The sequence below is a fragment of the Antechinus flavipes genome, chromosome 1, assembly GCF_016432865.1.
Source record: "Antechinus flavipes isolate AdamAnt ecotype Samford, QLD, Australia chromosome 1, AdamAnt_v2, whole genome shotgun sequence".
NCBI classification, from domain to species: domain Eukaryota; kingdom Metazoa; phylum Chordata; class Mammalia; order Dasyuromorphia; family Dasyuridae; genus Antechinus; species Antechinus flavipes.
The window spans coordinates 328961748-328979365 of NC_067398.1; the positions used below are offsets into that span (position 1 = coordinate 328961748).

The 17618-nt window shown below is 36.7% G+C and overlaps 1 protein-coding gene across 1 annotated transcript in view; it reads right to left on the reverse strand.

The window, feature by feature from the left end:
- Positions 1-17618, reverse strand: part of ABCA1 (ATP binding cassette subfamily A member 1) — a 146155-nt gene that overhangs the window by 21882 nt on the left and 106655 nt on the right. The window contains exons 20-34 of the mRNA XM_051967072.1: positions 16838-16969; positions 15672-15811; positions 13577-13714; positions 12365-12585; positions 10583-10655; positions 9638-9840; positions 8137-8185; positions 7787-7900; positions 6740-6888; positions 6228-6352; positions 5538-5636; positions 4084-4273; positions 2796-2890; positions 1974-2006; positions 380-485 (exon numbers count right to left, since the gene is read on the reverse strand). Of these exons, the coding sequence (XP_051823032.1) occupies positions 380-485; positions 1974-2006; positions 2796-2890; positions 4084-4273; positions 5538-5636; positions 6228-6352; positions 6740-6888; positions 7787-7900; positions 8137-8185; positions 9638-9840; positions 10583-10655; positions 12365-12585; positions 13577-13714; positions 15672-15811; positions 16838-16969 (1867 nt within the window). The remainder of the gene's footprint in view (positions 1-379; positions 486-1973; positions 2007-2795; positions 2891-4083; positions 4274-5537; positions 5637-6227; positions 6353-6739; positions 6889-7786; positions 7901-8136; positions 8186-9637; positions 9841-10582; positions 10656-12364; positions 12586-13576; positions 13715-15671; positions 15812-16837; positions 16970-17618) is intronic.

Here is a 17618-nt window from a genome sequence, read left to right on the forward strand (position 1 = left end):
ACCCTTGGTGCTAGTTCTCAAATGCTCACTCTCTTCTCATTTGTTTAGGATGTTATTTATTATCAAGGCTCTCTGAGCCTTGGACATGGAGTTTTGTTCCAACCTCATGCTTTCCTCCTTAAGAACAAAGAGTGAGGAATTGGGCAGGAGAGAGAAAGTGCCATGGGAGGAAGTCTGAAGCCAGCTGGCACCAATCCCAGAGGGGAATTTGGTTAAAGACAGTTTAGATCCCTGGCAAAGAGAGACTCACTAGTCCCATACATATCTGGCCTGTTTCTTCACAACAAGTGACAGTTTGCCCAGTTATCTGTAACACGACTTGCCAATGCACAAGCCAATACCCAAATTACACATTTTCCAGGCCTGATTTGGGACACACCTTGGTCAGCTGAAAGAGTTTCTTCACTTGGTCAATGGCAACATTAATTTCATTACTTGGAGGTAATCCACGCACGTTACTGGTACCCAGAGAAAAACCACCATACCTTGGGGGAAAAAAAGAATCAGACAGTTGTTTAAAAGTGAACTAAATAATCCAAACAATCTTCATAATTTATGCTTAAATTTTGGACTGCTTCCTCCTCAATAAACCCAAAATTAGCCATGCAATAATTTCAACTATTTCTGTTTTCACTTTATATTAGCTTATGTGGGTAAGGTAGGAATTACAGAAATTCAAAGGGGATCCAAGTAAACAAGTAACTCCAGAATCAGAATCCCAAGATGTGAAAATGATAAATTGTATTTCCTTGCTCCTAAGAACCAAGTTCTCTGCCTTTATGAAGCAACCCTGGAGTTTAATAGGTTGGAATTAATTCTGTTCCATATTAGCCTTGAGGTTAAAGACAGGACTTTGGTTCATGTCTAGTAACATGGATCCCACAGACATTTCAAAAGTTTGTCTCTGCTCTGCCTAGGTGTGTAGGAATAAACTCACTAGTAATCAGGAAAGAAGGATCCTGGCACCATGTCTCCTATGGGCAAGGGCTACTTCCTTGACCCTACTTTTGAATCAATTCAAAGCCAAAAAGCCATCCCCATTTCCCCTCCTTATTTTTTGTCTTCTTCCTATCTCTAAAGCTTCTCCTCCAAAACTCAAAGTGGCCAAGGCTTGTTACAGCTTTTCCCCCACCCTAAGAACATCCTAAATACAAAGCTCAAGAGTAACTGTGAACTCTTATTATCATTATTACTATTATTATTTAGCATCCTAGAACCTTGTGTGGCTACTGGTAGCTCTGACTCTTTACCCTCAACTCTCTGGGACTGTGAGAACTCATCTGACCACAGGACATAAAATACAACTAGGGGAAGATTTAGTCATCTCACAAAACCATCTTTCCTGCCCAACTTGAAGTCAGAAGTTAGTGGGATCCTTATATAAGTTCACTAGGTTGTAAAAGAAAGTGGGAGGACTTGATACTTGAGGTCAATGGTTAGGGCAGGCCAGGTACTCCAACCTTCAAGCTCTTTGCAAACCTCTAGATCAAAGGTATCAAATAATGATTCTTCATGTGGGTCACATGAAGTCCCTAACATACCCGAGTGCAACCCAAACTAGATTAAAATGTAACTGGGAAATATTTTATAAAATAAATTAAAACACAATATGACATGGACAAATATTACATTAATATGTGGCCCACAAGAAAATGTGTGGGCCACATATTAATGTAATATTATCTATGTTTTATGCATGGGCAGAAAGTCTTATGCATAGATGAGTGGCCTTCATTTCTATTTGAGTTTGACAGTCCTGCTCTAGAATATGCATCTGTGGTTTAGTTTCACAAATAAAAAGCAATTTTATCCCATATGTCCTTCACATTTTCTGTTTTCCTCACGTAGTTCTCAATCAGGTATAAAATTCCAAACAAATGCAAGACAAAAGACATTTATTTCATCACTGCCATCGTGAAGCTGAGGAATCAAAGAAAAATCAAAGACAGAGCAAAAAAATGTCACAGACTTACCTAAATTCATTTACCCAGATCTTGTTCTTTAGGCTGAAAAAAAAAAAACAAAGACCAAAAACCAAAAAATCATTTCAAAGTGTGCCAGTGAGAAATGAGTAAACTGAATAACACAATACAAAGGAAAAAGGAGAAGAAAGAAGGGACAGGGGAAAAGAAAATTTAGGTGAGAAGAAAGCAGCAAGAAAGTAGGATGAAAGTCAATAATCATGGTGTTGTTTTCTTTTTTCTTAAGCTTACAAAATGTGTCCTTTATAATATGATTAATGTACCAAATTAATCTATGAAGCCTGGATATTTTTATTTCACAAAGACATTATTTATAACAGTCCTGATCATATGATTTAAAGAGACTGATTTTTCCCTACAAAGGAATATTGAATTTGCAAACAATTCATTTTAAAAATACATGAGGATACTGAAAATTTAAAGCTCTCTCTTTCTGACCTCTCACCCATCATTTACAGTTACTTGAAAAACCCACTGAGAAGCAGCTCACTGAAATATAATTTGGGCTATAAAAAACCCATCTCAAAATTCTGGCTCTTCTATTTACTAGAAATCACAATACTTATACTATATAGATTACATGATTGAGATTGAAGGCCAAATGAGGCAATACATATAAATTGATATAGAAATGTGAGTAACTAATTAACAAGACATTACACGAATCACCTAATCGACTTTGGGATCACATCTTAATGGATTATCAAGCATACTATCATAGAGATAATATGACTTTCCTTCCCTCTCCATTCCATTCTATCAGAAAAGGTATCCCTTAATTTCTGATAAGAAACATAAATTATAAAAAAGCACCTTTTTGCTATGATCTGGACATAGGTCTTCACCAGATAGTCTGAAATGTTTCTTCCAGTCAAGTTTTGAAGGATGTCAGATGTATTTTGAATTCTCTGTCAAATCAAAAACAATATTGTTTTTACTGTTCAGTAATAATGATTAGTTCAAACTTAACACTATAGCACAAAAATAGACACATTACTGGAGAATAAAGCCATAAGATTAGAAGACAACTTGTAATAATACAGCAAGAGCCACAGGAAATTGCTGTTGCAGTGGTCCACTCAAGCCAATAATCATGTCAGTCAATAGTCAATAAACACTTATTAGGCCCCTATTATAAGCCAGGAACCATGATTAGCAGTGAGGAGTCAAAGAAAGGCAAGACAGTCCCTACTTTCAAAAAGACTAGTGAGGAGACAGCATGTAAATAACTATGGACAAACAAGATATGTACAAGATAAATTGGGGATAATCAACAGAGAGAAAGACACTTTCCAATAGAGTTTATTGCTCCATTTTGTCTACTATATAACTTAGATTTGAACTACCCCCTAATCTTTTAAGCTCAATAGGTTATATTACAACTAGCACGAGGAAAATGTAATTATTTTTATACAAATAAACAAAGGGTGACAGCTCAGATATGAGAGGATTTGTTCATATTTCTTATAATTTACTTGCTGAGTTCCCATTAACCCAGAGACTATCTCAACATACAAAGCAATAACAACTACATTTTGTTTTCTAAAGTCTCAAGAACTGCTTAAGTATTCTGCTTGAGTTTAGAACCCTGATAATGGGCAGAATGAAAGCAGTGATAAAATCTATCAGAACCTCCTGGCAGACATCTCACTTCACAAGACAGCATGCCAGAGAAATTGCTTCATACATGCATAACACTTTGAAGACCAAAAGGCCCTCAGTCCATCAGGAGAGTGTGGCACAATCTACCTTCTGAAAGGATGTTAAGTAGTTTGCTTTGGTTTAGAAGCAGGAACATTTTATTTAAAAGGAATGTTTCCTAAATGTTTAATGTTGATTTTTTTATACGATAGCATGAGAGAAGAACACTAAGATATGGATATCTTGTACCACACAAGGAAAAAAAAAACACAAAATTACTTTTAAAAGACCTACATATTTTTATCAGCATTAAAATAAGTCACTTTGATTAAATTAAAGATCACAAAAATAAATGCCTGGAAAAATTTTTTCTTGATATAATCTTATCTTCTCCTGCTTAACATTTAAAAAATTTGGCACACCTATTGTTTTGTTACAGGCTGAGAATAAATAAACTTACTTGAGGAGGAGGCAATCCACCTGCACCAGCGGGACATACAGGGAGCATTTTCTTTATCTTGTCACTACTGCACTCACAGGCAGGTGAAGGGTTCTCCATTGTCCAGTTCCCTTTCCGGAAGATGTCCATCACGGACTCAGGGACAGAGGCAGTAGTCCATTTATCCTCACCACCCTCACAGGGCACATCCCTGAAGAAAATGGAAAACTAAAAGTCACCTGGAAGAAATCTAACTTTCCAAGGAGTCTTTAATAGCTGACTTTTTCCTATCCTTTACTAACTTGAGTTTTGAAACAGAAAAAATAAGAAAATAGGAATATGGAGATTGATAGGCAAAGAAGTAATAAAAGGAAATATGGCTGCCTTCAATTAATTCAAAGTCACCAGGCCTAGGCAAATGACATCTCACAATATTAGAAGAAATGGTAGATGTAACTGCTGAACCACTGCTGGTGATTTTTGAAAAAATATGGAAAATATGAGAGGTGAACAAACATTTATTTTTCAAAAAACGAACAAGATAACCTCAAATCCGTGAGTACCCAAGAGTCAAGTCTCAACTCTAACTCAAACTAACTACCTGACTCCAGAGAGGTCACTAAACCTGTTAGTATCCTAGGCAACTCTCTATGATTAAAAGATGTAGCACAAGTGGCATTCTGCATTGAGGGAACATCCTCCTAAGAAATATCCTATATTAATTCAATCACTGAGTTTGGTACCAAAAGAATTTTATTTTCTTCATTTAGACTTTCGGATTTCCTCCAGCACGTAGGCTGGTGGTTCTTATCAAGTGAATAACAGAGAAAAAACTGCCTGAATTAAGGACTAGTCACATTTCAGGTATAAAAGAGAAACTGATATGAACAGGATTTTTACATAACTGATTAGAACAAAACAGACTAAAAAATTATGTTCTCAGATATAAGGATAACACTTCACAATTAACTTCAATGATTAATTTTATATATTTTTAGAAATTGAAAAGGTCTTCAGAAGCAACTAAGATTTGATGTAGTTGGGGAGTTCAATGATAGAGTGCTGGACCAGGAGTCAGAAAAACCTGATATCATATATTAACTTGTGCTTTGCAGCCAATAAAATGATGTCACTCAATTTAGAAATTGGGGAAATTCTTCTAATCATGGATTACAGATAAATCATGGATTTAATTATCAATTAAATACTAAAAGGGTAGAGACAGCAAACATAATTATATTTCCATGTCTATGCTTCTCAGTAACTTAGAATTCTTATAAATATTTATTCTTTTGAAAAATAGACATTATTTTAGCTTTGAATTTTTTTTAAGTATTGAATTTTTTTAAGTATTAAGAACACAAGATGAGTACATGGTATGATTGCCATCTGGTGGGTAATGGACCAACATGAAAACTGTAGGTTGCAGGAATTTAGATAACTTCAGAAACCGTTAAGGCTAAAATGATACTTACGGAATTGATTGTCCTTCCATACAACGAGTACCAAAACCAGGGCTCTTGGTCAGAGCATCCAAGAGTTTTTGAGTGCCTGCATCTTCTGGAGCGTCATTGCTGCAGATATAACAGAAATAAACTAATAAATAATAAATAAATAATGAAACTGAATACAGATCGAAGCATACTATTTTCACCTTTTGTGTTTGTTTTGTTTTTTTCTTTGTTGTGGTTTTTCTACTTTTGATCTGATTTTTTTTTTAACAACATGACTAACATGGAAATATGTTAAAAATGATTATACATGTATAACCTACATCAGATTCCTTGCTGTCCTGGGGTGGGGGGGAGGAAGGAAGGAAAAAGGAAAATTTTGGATTTCATAATCTTACAGGAGCTCTTAAAGTGCTTACAGTTTATTTACAAAGTGGGAACTTGCTACAAGTTAGAATAGATAAATGCATTTTGATACTTTTTTTTGTTTAAAATTTCTGAATAATATTTTTCCAGTTACATGTAAGATAGTTTTCAACATTCAATTTTATAATTCATTCTCTCCTCCACAAGAGCAGCTCTCAGTGGTCAATTTTTAGCCAGATACGATGAGAGAAGAGAGGATAAGATATATCTGTAATCTTATTTAAATCACTCTGTGCACTTAATACACCTTTTCTAATTTTTTTGATTTTCCATTCTTCGGAGAAATACCTGATAAATGTGTATTGTTCATTGTACATCCACGGCTGCAGTTCCAGACTGGGGTACTTGCCAAAAGGAGGAACAATCAGACTGAACACAAGGGCAATACAGACAAATACTGCTGGCAGAACGATCTGAAACCATAAGGTAAGGAGAAGGAAGAAAGCTTGATGTTAATAGAAAAACTCCAATAAAAGGCCCCCTAGTTGTTGCTTCCTTCTTACTTCAGCTAATTTTCTTTGCAACGGGAGAGATTCTGTAAATTGTGAAGGTGTGCTAGTTAGTTGCCTGCCTCTGGATGTACTTTACACAAAAAAGCCTCAAATGGGCCATAGCTAATCATCCACTTCCAGTTTTCTAGATCACATAAATCTCGGAATCTCTCATTCTTTGAGAAGGATTTACATATCCAATCTCCCAGACCTCATAGTTGGATCCTACGCCTAAAGAGAGAAAAAACTTTCTAGATGGATACCTAGCCGTCCCACCCAAGGTGTGTGTACAAAACCTCTGTTTCTCACCTGAGCAAAAAATCCCTTCCTGCTACGCCTAGCGATCAGCCACCTCTTCCACAAAAGGGCCACAAACTGCTGTTGGGTGAGTTTCCAACCTTTCACCTGGTAGGAGCCTTTGCCATCCATGCCGCTGAGGAGGTCTGTCTCTCGGGATTCTGAAAGAAAAAGATCCTAGGTGTCATCTCAGAAGTTGCCATAGTAATCTTACTCAAATGCCATAACCTTTCATCTTCTTTAATTCTCAGGTCACCTATGGATTCTCAAATTCCCATTCCTGACATGTGCCTCCTCAAAAACGGCTACTGTCATAAAACTATCATGGGAAATCATATCCCTGTAAATATGGGGGGAAATTCTAACCGTTAAACAAAACAAAAAGCCTTCATCTGCCAAACTGTATGATAAGAACAATAAAATCCAAGTCTTTGAACAATGACTGAAAATCAGGTTTACAAGCAATTACATCATGACATAATAAAATGCCAAGACAATTATTATTAGAGGCAAAATGTTTCAACATAACTGTTGTTTTATCCTACATATTTAAAACATTATTCTAAGTATGGGTCTAACTGCTTCACCAGACTATCAAAGGAGTCTGTTTTATGACACAGAAAAGATTAAGAACTCCTGGATTACCCCAGGACAAATAGGATTCATCACTGACATTTGCTAAACTACCTACATGCTAAAATATGAAAGCAAAAATATCAATACTTAACAATCATAAATGATCAATTTTGGCTATTTGGAAATATTAAATGAATGTCTCCATTTTTGCAATAATTTTGCAGTTTCATATATTAGAAGAAGTTATCTAGTCCAACCTCTTCATTTTTGTGAATGAGGAAGCACAAATAGTAAAATTAGACTGTCTGACCTTAAACCTAATCTTATTCCACTGGACCATGCTGTACTTTTTTTTTCTAAAGATATCAATAAATGTCATCTAAAATAAACGGCAATAAAGGTCCTTCCAGGAAAAACCTTTTGAGAAGTATGAGGAAAAATGCTTTTTTCAAATCATATGGGATAGTTCTTATTGATATTTACCTGGATCTACATCCGAGTCATTGGGATCAAAAGCATCATCTTCAGTAAATGGGCGCAGACAGCTCTGGCGGTCTCCAAAGGCACGTCTGTTCCTTCTCGCAGGTAAGGTTCCATCTGAAATTATGGGGGAAAATGAGTGAGGGAGACATTATCTTTCATTTACTATAATTACTTACAAATGAATTCCACCCTGGACCCTAAACACTGGAAATTAATTATGGAAATTAAAGACAAATATAACACATCTCTTCCTTTCCAGCTCCCAATTTCTTTCATTCTAAATGAATGAGCTCAGATTAATTATAATCAACTGCACAACAAAGACAATACAACTTAAACAAGGGATTTACCTGAGGTTTCTGCATCTACGCCACTATCTTCAGCCACTTTAAGGAATATCTAAAAACAAGATGATGTCAGAAAACAACTATTATCAATGTTATCATCCCAATGAATATTATAAGTAAACATTATGTTTACTGATAAGGTAAGTCCTAATAAATTAGGTAATTAGGTTAGATGATCTCCAAGACCCCTTACAGTCAAATTCTAATGTCCCACATTCCTATGATCTCAGGAACAAAGAAAAAGAGTACAGCATATTGTCAGAGATGAGACTCTATATTGATTTAAGAGTAATTTAACAGTAGCATTTATATAGCACTTTAAAATTTTCAAAGTGTTTTACAAATTTTAGCCCACATTTTGCGACAATCCTGGGAAATAGGTGCTACTATTATCTGCATTTTACAGATGGGAAACTGAGGCAGACAAAAGTTAAGTAATTTGCCCAGAGTCACATAGCTAAATAAGTGTTTGACGCAGAATTTAAGTCATATCTTCCTGGTTCCAGATATGTTTAAACAATATGTTTACCTTCTATAGGTAAACAGCTCTATCCATTGTGAACATCTAGTTCCCATAAATAACACCGTCCCACTAAAGATCCACCAAAGCCTTGCTCCATTTTATTATAAGTAGTAACGCCAATGGGACACAAGCTCTGAAAAATCCTCTCAAACCCACCTGCTGGGTAGTATATTTACCTAATTCAACTACTCAATTCAGTAATTATTTATGTGATGGAGTAACATGTTGGGTGTTAGGGTAAAAGTAACTGTCCCAGTCCTCAAGGGGCTTATATTCACTTGGAGAAAATAATATGTGTTCCGGTGAGTAACGATATATCCAGCAATTTGAGGAAGAGTTCTTGTAGCTTGGGGGAGGGAGGGAAAAGTCTCATCTTGGGCTGAGCTCACCAACACCTACCATGTACTAACAACTAACCAAGCAAATGAAGCAAGTGTCCACCCCAAGGAAATTGTGGACCTTTTAAAACGTTAAGGAAAGAAAACTATTAAAGTGGGGACCAGGGTGGGAGATGACTGCTTTTTAAAAAAGATGCTAATGAAAACCTTGCTTCACAGAATACTTCAAACACAAATGGAGGCCACATAAAAGATTCCAAATGGAAACATGCTCTGATAGGGTGAGAGGGGCAAGTGGATCACTGACTGTCATTCAATTTCCATGGTTTTCTGAATAAATTTGGACTCGGATAGCATCACAGCCATTTCTCTACAAAGAAGGTCAGGAGAAGGGGCCCGGGAACAAAAGAACTTCCCTGTTGAGTTCTCCTAACATTCATTTTCTCTTTTTAAAATTCTACTCTTGCCTTTTTTATTCAAACCCAACCTTAAGCAGTTAATGAGAGACACCATTTCCTAGAGGCTGTGGAACAAGTCCAAAGACTTCGGGTCATCCAGTGATATTTTTTTTTTGTCCTGGTCTTTGGAATTATTTACTCTGCCTAATTTAAACAGCTGAAGAAACATTTCTTGCCCAACATACCTCCTCCAACGTGGTCTCTGAGATGCCATAACTCGAAATGCCCAGGTCAGAGAGTCGGTCATCGATTTCATGGAAAAGCTCTACAAATGCTCCTTCTTTGGCAGCTTCGTAGGGGAGCACGTAGGTTAATTCATGCCCAATGTCCTCCACTAGCCGAGCCTCTGAGACATGCTTCGTAATGAGATTGGATATAGCAGAAACATCTGCAGAAACCAAAGTCCAGCAAAGAGTCAGCATGATTACTGGTCTTTAACACAACGTGCAATCTATGTCTTTTTCTCCCCTCTTGCTTTTGTTTTGGAAAATGGCATGCAAGGATCTGTCTCTTTGGGATACATATAAGCAAAAGGTGTCAGAACCTTTTACAGTGAATAGTAAAATGACTTGAATTTAAATTCTTTGCTCACTACTAGTCGGATGATCATTAACTCTTTCTGTCTCATCTGTGAAATGGGAATAAAAAGACTTACCTCAATAAGTAATTTATTAATTTTTAAGGTTAAATGAGGTCATTTTGCAAAACCTTTGCTTTGCAAACCTTAAAAGCATTATATAAATGCTGTTAAGAAAGATTCTCCATTCGGATATACCGACTGCTGAGATTATTACTAGATCTCTACTACTGAGTAATATCTGGGGTACTAATACTACTCCAAATACTAATTAGGTTAAACATGCTGTTCTTAACTATCCAAATGCTGGATACCATCTGCTAGTTTTGGTTTTATTTTTTACTCCTTGGAAATAAAGTTGGTCCCCATTGTCTAAACTATTACGATTCTTTGAAGGGTTTAAAACAAATGCTCCTTGAGAAAATGTTTAAAATTTTAACGGAGACCTCCAACACAGGCAGGTTCCCAGAATGGCAAAGCTTAACTGCTCTCAAAAGAAATCTCAATTGGGGGTATACCTTCTGAGTTAGAACTGCCACAGTCATTTCATTACCTATTGTCAGAGTATCACTTTCATGGTCACTGCCCAGACCTGCATCAGAGCTGCTCTGAGAAACGCTGTCTTCCTGATAACAAAGAAGGAAAACAAAGACTATGTTCATATGTATAGATAGACAAGACAGGGAGAAATCTTCATTCTCTGTACCTGGCCCCCCGCTTTCTTGTGCTGATTAGCCAAAGTGCTTTGCCCTGGTGAGATGCTATAACAGGTACTTACTTCATGTGGCTCAATTACATACCCAAGATTCAGAGATAATCATTTTACAAGACTGTAATAAATTTACACAAACTCTTTTTGGAATAAGAATCAAAATTTAGAGCCACAAACAAAATCCTTACTCAATTCTGAAAGCTACAAAGATTGGTTCAGGCCTGGGAATTAGTCAATAAATATTTGACAAGTACCTGCTATAGTAGGCGCTGTGGTAATTATCCAGTAAAAACATTTTAAAATATATAAATAGAATAACAGATTCAAAGTTAGAAGGTACTGAAGAACCATCTAGTACATTCCCTTAGTTTTAAAGTTAGGGAAAAATCAAACTATAAAAAGGTGAATAGATTTGTTTCAAGTGCCACAAGTAGTAAGTGGCTCAGAATTTGAACTCAGTTCCTCTGGCTCCAACTTAAATGTTCTTTACCTTGTTTTGTTTTATTTTTTCCTGTGGTAGAATATGTATGATGGCTCTATATCAGAGTATAGGGTCAAAAGTGAGAAGGAATGAGAAGGGAAAAATGGGGGAAGAAGGGCAGGCTTATCAAGCTAGACAAAAGTAATCACTCCAGTAAAAAAAATTTTTTTAAAGTTATACGTATGTCAGATTACTAGCTGTCTTGGAGAGGAGGACAATTTGGAAGACCAAGTCCAATGCTGAACAAATGTTGAAGACTATCTTTTACATGTATTTGAAAAACAAAATCCTACTGAAAAATTTTTAAAAATATTTCTAAAGTAAAAAACAAAAGTTTTTCTTTTTCAATTTTGCTAAATTGTTAGTTGGTTAGTTTAAGGAACTGATTTGGCTTTTAACTTTTAAATTTTATCTTGTTAACTGAAGCCAATTCTCTTATTTAGATACGTTGCCTGATCAAATAGACAGTAGAAGTGAGTGATGATGATATCAATGACCCTCAGAAATTTAACTAATCAGCTGCCATACTAGCCTGCGGGACTACTGTGAGCTCAGGTTCAATGGTATTGTGAGCAGTTAACAGACTGTACCCTGGAACTAGACTATTTATTCTAGTCTATTGACTTTCCTTCAACTTCAAAAACTAAGTTGTTGTTATAGTGGGAAATATAATGGCGAAAGAGATAGCAAGTAATGCTCATAGATATGTTAAGAAACGCCTACTTTCCAAAGAACTATAAAAACTTTCTATTATATTATCATTAATTGCCATAATAACTGTACAAGAAAATAGAAAAAGAAACCCCTTGAGGGCAGGAACCATTTCTGTATTTATATTTGTAATCCCTTTGCACAGTGCCTGGCCCATAAAAACAACAAGCACACATTTGTTGCCGAAGAATTTCAAACAGTAAGAGACAGATCACTTATTCAAGATCATATACAAGTTAGTATTTAAGATGGGCCATATTCCAATTTTCCCCTACTCTCAGGCCAAGTACTGGTGGATATTCACTCCCCATCACTGCTCTTTCCACCTCTGAGCAGCCGTTTGGTCTGTCACACAAACATCAGGAGGCACAAAAGCCTTTCATTCCTATTCTTGGGCATTAACTATAAGATCTGGAATAAGAGACTCTCACCTTTTTCAGGTAAGACACTGTGCTGCTGCTGTTTCTACAGGAACTGAGGGAGGAATCCACATCCTTCTTGACCAGGGTCAGATAGTACCCTGTTCCCAGCTGATTCTTCAAAAACAAAGAGGAGCCCACACAACACAACTTCCCATGAGAAATTATGGCAATCCTGTCACCCAGTATATCTGCCTCATCCATGTGATGAGTGGAGAGGATGATGGTGCGACCTGCAAGACACAAACCAAAGGATAAATGATGATATTGCATGCTATCCTAAGCCACTATGAAGGGGGAAGCATAGAGCAGGCAGGAAGCCAACTCAAACACCAGCCTAGTTATTGCTACTTCTAATGGGGAGCTCATTCAGTTTAATTCAACAACATTTACCAAGCACCTAAAATGCTCTAGACAATGTCTTAGGCACTAAGAGGAAGAAAATGTTTGGATGACATAGGATCCCTGACATTACAGAATTACAAAATTTGGATACCTTGGTAATAAGCAATATCATTACTAGTGATTTAATTTAAGAGTCAAAGATTGAGGGAAAGGCCCCATATATATGAAAATATTCATGTTGACATGAATTCCAGAACAGGAAAATATAGTTAAGGAACTTCAAATGAGGAAGGACTAAATGAACTGTAATATATAAACACAATAAAATACTAACATATCATGAAATATAGCAAATATCAAAACTTTGGAGAAAGGAGACATGCAGTTAAAGGATGGAGAACAAAATAAAAGATGCCAAAAGATCAAACAAGTAAGTAATTAAAAACATTAAGAGATACCAGAAGTCACACAGAATGCTATTATGGATCACCAGAAGAGTGACAGTATAGCTAGTATTTCCAACTTGCTAGTATAGAGGTGGTGGACTGCAGCTAGAAAGGGAGGCTCAGGCTGTCAGTATGGGAAATGTGCTGGCTTGTTGGGCTTCTTATTTGTTAGAAGGAAGGGTTAAAGGGTAGAGAAAGGGGGAAGGACAGAAGCATCAGGAAGCCATTTTTTAAAAAACCACGAATAGTATATAATATCATCAAAACAAGACCCTTTCTTTATGAGATTTGGGACCTGAAGGCTCAGAAAGGTTAATCCTCATTTTTTCTGAGATGCAGAAGTAGCCATGGTGCTCAGGGAGAATTGTATTGATACATTCACACTTGATGAAAACCCAAACTTCTCTAATGAAGAAAAACCAAAATTAAGCACCTTGACGATATTTCAGAAGCAGTTCCCATATCCCTCTGCGAGAGTAAGGGTCCACCCCAGCTGTTGGTTCATCTAAAATGACCACTTTAGATCCTCCAACAAAGGCCAGAGCCACAGACAGTTTTCTTTGCATTCCTCCTGTGAAACAAAAAACACCCGTTTTTAGAAACAGAAACTCTGATTTTTAGCATTCATCTGGGTATAAATTGCAAATTAAGAAAGCACAATCTACACTCCAGTACTTCATAACCAAGACACAAAGGATGTGTGGACCTATCCAACGGCACTCTTCTGACTGCAAGAACAGGGCCAGCGTGATTCCTCTGCAAGAAGCTAACAAGAAGCTGCCATCTTCACTTCATCATAGCTGCAACCTTTAACCATGATCTCCCTCCCTTCCTCCTTCCCTTATGGTTGGGGGTGGGGGGAAGCTAATAATGGGGTTATGAGAGGCATATGTATTTGCATATACATATAAGTATATGATGTGTAATTTCTAGATAGGCTTTAGAACCTACTTATAGTGTTTTACATATATAATATTAAGGTTTTATTTATATTCATTCATTCAATAAACATCTAATAAGTCATTCCTATGTATCCCTAAGTGCTAGGGATACAAAAAGAGGCAAAAGACAGTTCCTACTCACTCCCCTACCCCAGAATAGTTTATATTTGAAGGGAGAGAGAGTCTATCAAATATATACAAATATATTTTAACACACATATACAAAGTAAACTACATAAAGGATAAATAAGAAATAATTAACAGAGGGAAGGCACTTGAATTAAGATGCATTGAGGAAAGTTTCCTGTAGAACAGGGGTGGGGAATACTGTGCCCTGTGAAATTATTTGCTAAGGCAACTGCAGGCAATGATGAGTTGAAAGCTACATAAAACAATCTTCCAATGCTTGAGTTCTAAGTTGATAATTTTATATGGTCTTTGAGTGATGTTATAAATATCCAAATAGCCCTTGATAGAAAAAAAAATTTCCCCATCTCTGTTGTAGAAAGCAGGATTTTAGTTGTGATTTAAAGGAAGTCAAGTAGGTCAGTAGCTGGAACAGAGAATGGAGAACATTTCGGGTATGGGAGATAGGCAGAGAAAAAGCCCAGAATTGAAAGATGGAACATTTTGTTTGCAGCCCAGACAGCAGGCCAGTGTCTCTGAATAAAATAATATATTTCTCTCCTCCCCCAACACTGTTCTTATATGTATGTACATATGCATGTGTTTTTACATACTATATATACAGAAATATATAGACACAAATATGTAAATATATGCAAACACACATAAACATATATATATACATATATACATACACACAAAAATATATAAATACATACATATGTATACACACACATCCTCATAAAATGGGGATACTAACGCCTATCTCCTAGATACATACTTATTTAACTTTCTCTCAGCCTCCCTCTCCCTTTCTCCCCCCCCCCCCCCTTGCTAATTCCAGGGCCATTACTCTGGGCACTATGGTACCACCTAGCAGTCTCAGGTAAAGAAATCTCTGTACAACTAGAGAACCTGTCCTCTTCCCAGTGTTTGTGCCAATGCTTTTTTAGGGGCGGCGATGGGGAGAGAAGAACTGAAATATCTCCAAAATTCATTTGTTCCCTAACTCTCACATTTAAAACTTTATTCGTAGAGCACCAGCCCTGAAGTCAGGAGGACCCAGTACAAATCTGGCCTCAGACACTTCACACTTTCCTGGCTCTATGATCCTGAGCAAGTCACTTAATCCCAATTGCCTCAGCCAAAAAACCAAAACCAAAACAAATAAAACTTTATCCAACAGTCAAGAAGAAACAAAGAAGAAAATGGGAAACAAAAAGGTGTAGAAAGGGGGAAAGAAGCTAAGGAAAAAGAGCTTTGGAATAGTTTGAATAAACTCTGGAATGAAAGTTTTAGAAGAGTTGAATCCTGCCTTACTAGCTGATATTTCTGAGCCTAAAGGGAAGAAGGGAAAAGAAGCATTTATTAACTTCCTGCTACATGCCAGGCACTGTGCTTATAATGCTTTACAAATATCTTATGTGAAGAGGTGGGAAAAGAGGCAATATTTGGACTTACCAGACAACTGACTCGTCTTAGTTTTCAGTTTGTGAGGCAAACCCACATCCAACACCATCTGCTCCATCTCTTCCTTCACACACTTTTCTGACAGCCCTTTTAAGCGGGCATAGAACCAGATGTGTTCCTCCACTGTTAGCCTAGGGAACAGAGTAGGAATGTTACCAGTCAGCTTGCTCAATGGAGCAAGATTGAAGCTCTATGTCAAATTAATCATAAAAGGCTTATAATGTAAAAGCAAATGGGGAATTTAAAATTTTTTTCAGTCTTTGAAAAATAATCATTAGGAAGAAACCACAATAATGGCTTTTAATTTGCATTGTTGGATGGCGTGCTCTCATCAATGCAGATTCCTTAAAGCACCACAATACTAAGGATGAAAAGTTTCTGATAAGAGAATAGTAAAGTGCTGACAAATGGAGTCACACTGAAACTTTTTTTTAATCTGACTCTAATATTAAATAAAGATTAATTTTTGAAATAAAGTCATAATCTCTATTCTCATAATTGGGATAAGGTTGCTTTAAGTCTGGCTCAGAATGTAATCATAGGACTGGCCGGCACAGAACATAGGATGGGGAAGAAAACCTGAACATAGACAAGTATGACAGCAAATTAAGAATTCTGGATTCCCAAAAATTGTTGCCAAGATCTCTTTCTCTCTAGCCCAGCAAAACGAGAGACACACTCATCATTTGCTACAGTGGGAATGAATGGGTGGACTTCCTTTAACACCTTACCACTGAAACAGCTGTCTTCCAAAACAAGCTTGGGTGCCAAGTTCTGTGTTTGGGAGGGCTGACATCTCACTACTAGAATGAGATGCTCAAACTGCAGGGCTTGGGGAAGAAACAGTGTGACATAATTCTTGAGAAGAACAAGCCCTCCAGGACCAGCAAGGAAATGAGTAGGTAACTCTTCAAGGCTATATATGGCACTTTTGTGACTGCTCCCTTGCAACAACAGTTGCTCCTATATTCTACTGCTTAAGAATGCCCCTGATATTTGTTTTAGCCACATGGCTTCTGATGAAGGGCAATCTCCTTAGAGAGGGATTCCCTAAACCCAATTTTACTAAACATGCAGCGCCATTTTTCTGTCATCCACCACTGGGACACAGACAATGAACGTCTTTCCGTTCCTCTGAAAACACAGCTGCTACTCACATGTCAAAAAGCACATTATGCTGAGGACAGACCCCCAGGTTCTGCCTTATAGTGCTCAGCTCTGAACGAATATCTTTCCCAAGGATGTAAGCAGTGCCCGAGGTTGGGGGGAATAAGCCAGTCAAGATGGACCTAGGCATAAAAGAAATGTACAATAAGTAAATGCCAAACCAATCAGTAATCCTCAATTTTTCCACATGGATTGGTAAAAGGCCAACCCATGTCTTTGTCTTTGGCATCTACATAAAAAATAAATCATAGGGACGTTTTAAAATCTTAGTTTTACTCAAATATAGTTTTATCCTATTCTTTTAAAATATCACTGTGGTTGGGGAATGAAGAGTAACTCCACTTTGCAATGATAAATCCACTTGAAAGGTAAATATACTTTATATATTTTTTGAGTTACCACTGGGAACCTTTGAAGGCTCCTTTTAGGTGTCATAAAATTAATAGTTTATGAACTATATTTTAAAAGGTAGAGCCAGTTCGATCATGTGAGGCAAACATAAGATGTTTTTGTACAATAGGGTCCTATTAGTTTAAGACACTATCCCAAATGAGGTCATTTCCAGATAACAATGAAAAGAATAATTAGAGCCCCCTACTTGAAGATGAATCTTTCTGAAAACTGTGGATTCTCTTTTACAGAATCATCTTTCTTCAATCTGATCAGAAAGGAATACTAATAAAGCTCAAAGAGAGAAAGACTGGCTCTCAGTATATTTAGGTACTTCACTTTCTAAAAATGTTTTGAAAGAGTTAACCAGATCCCTTCATT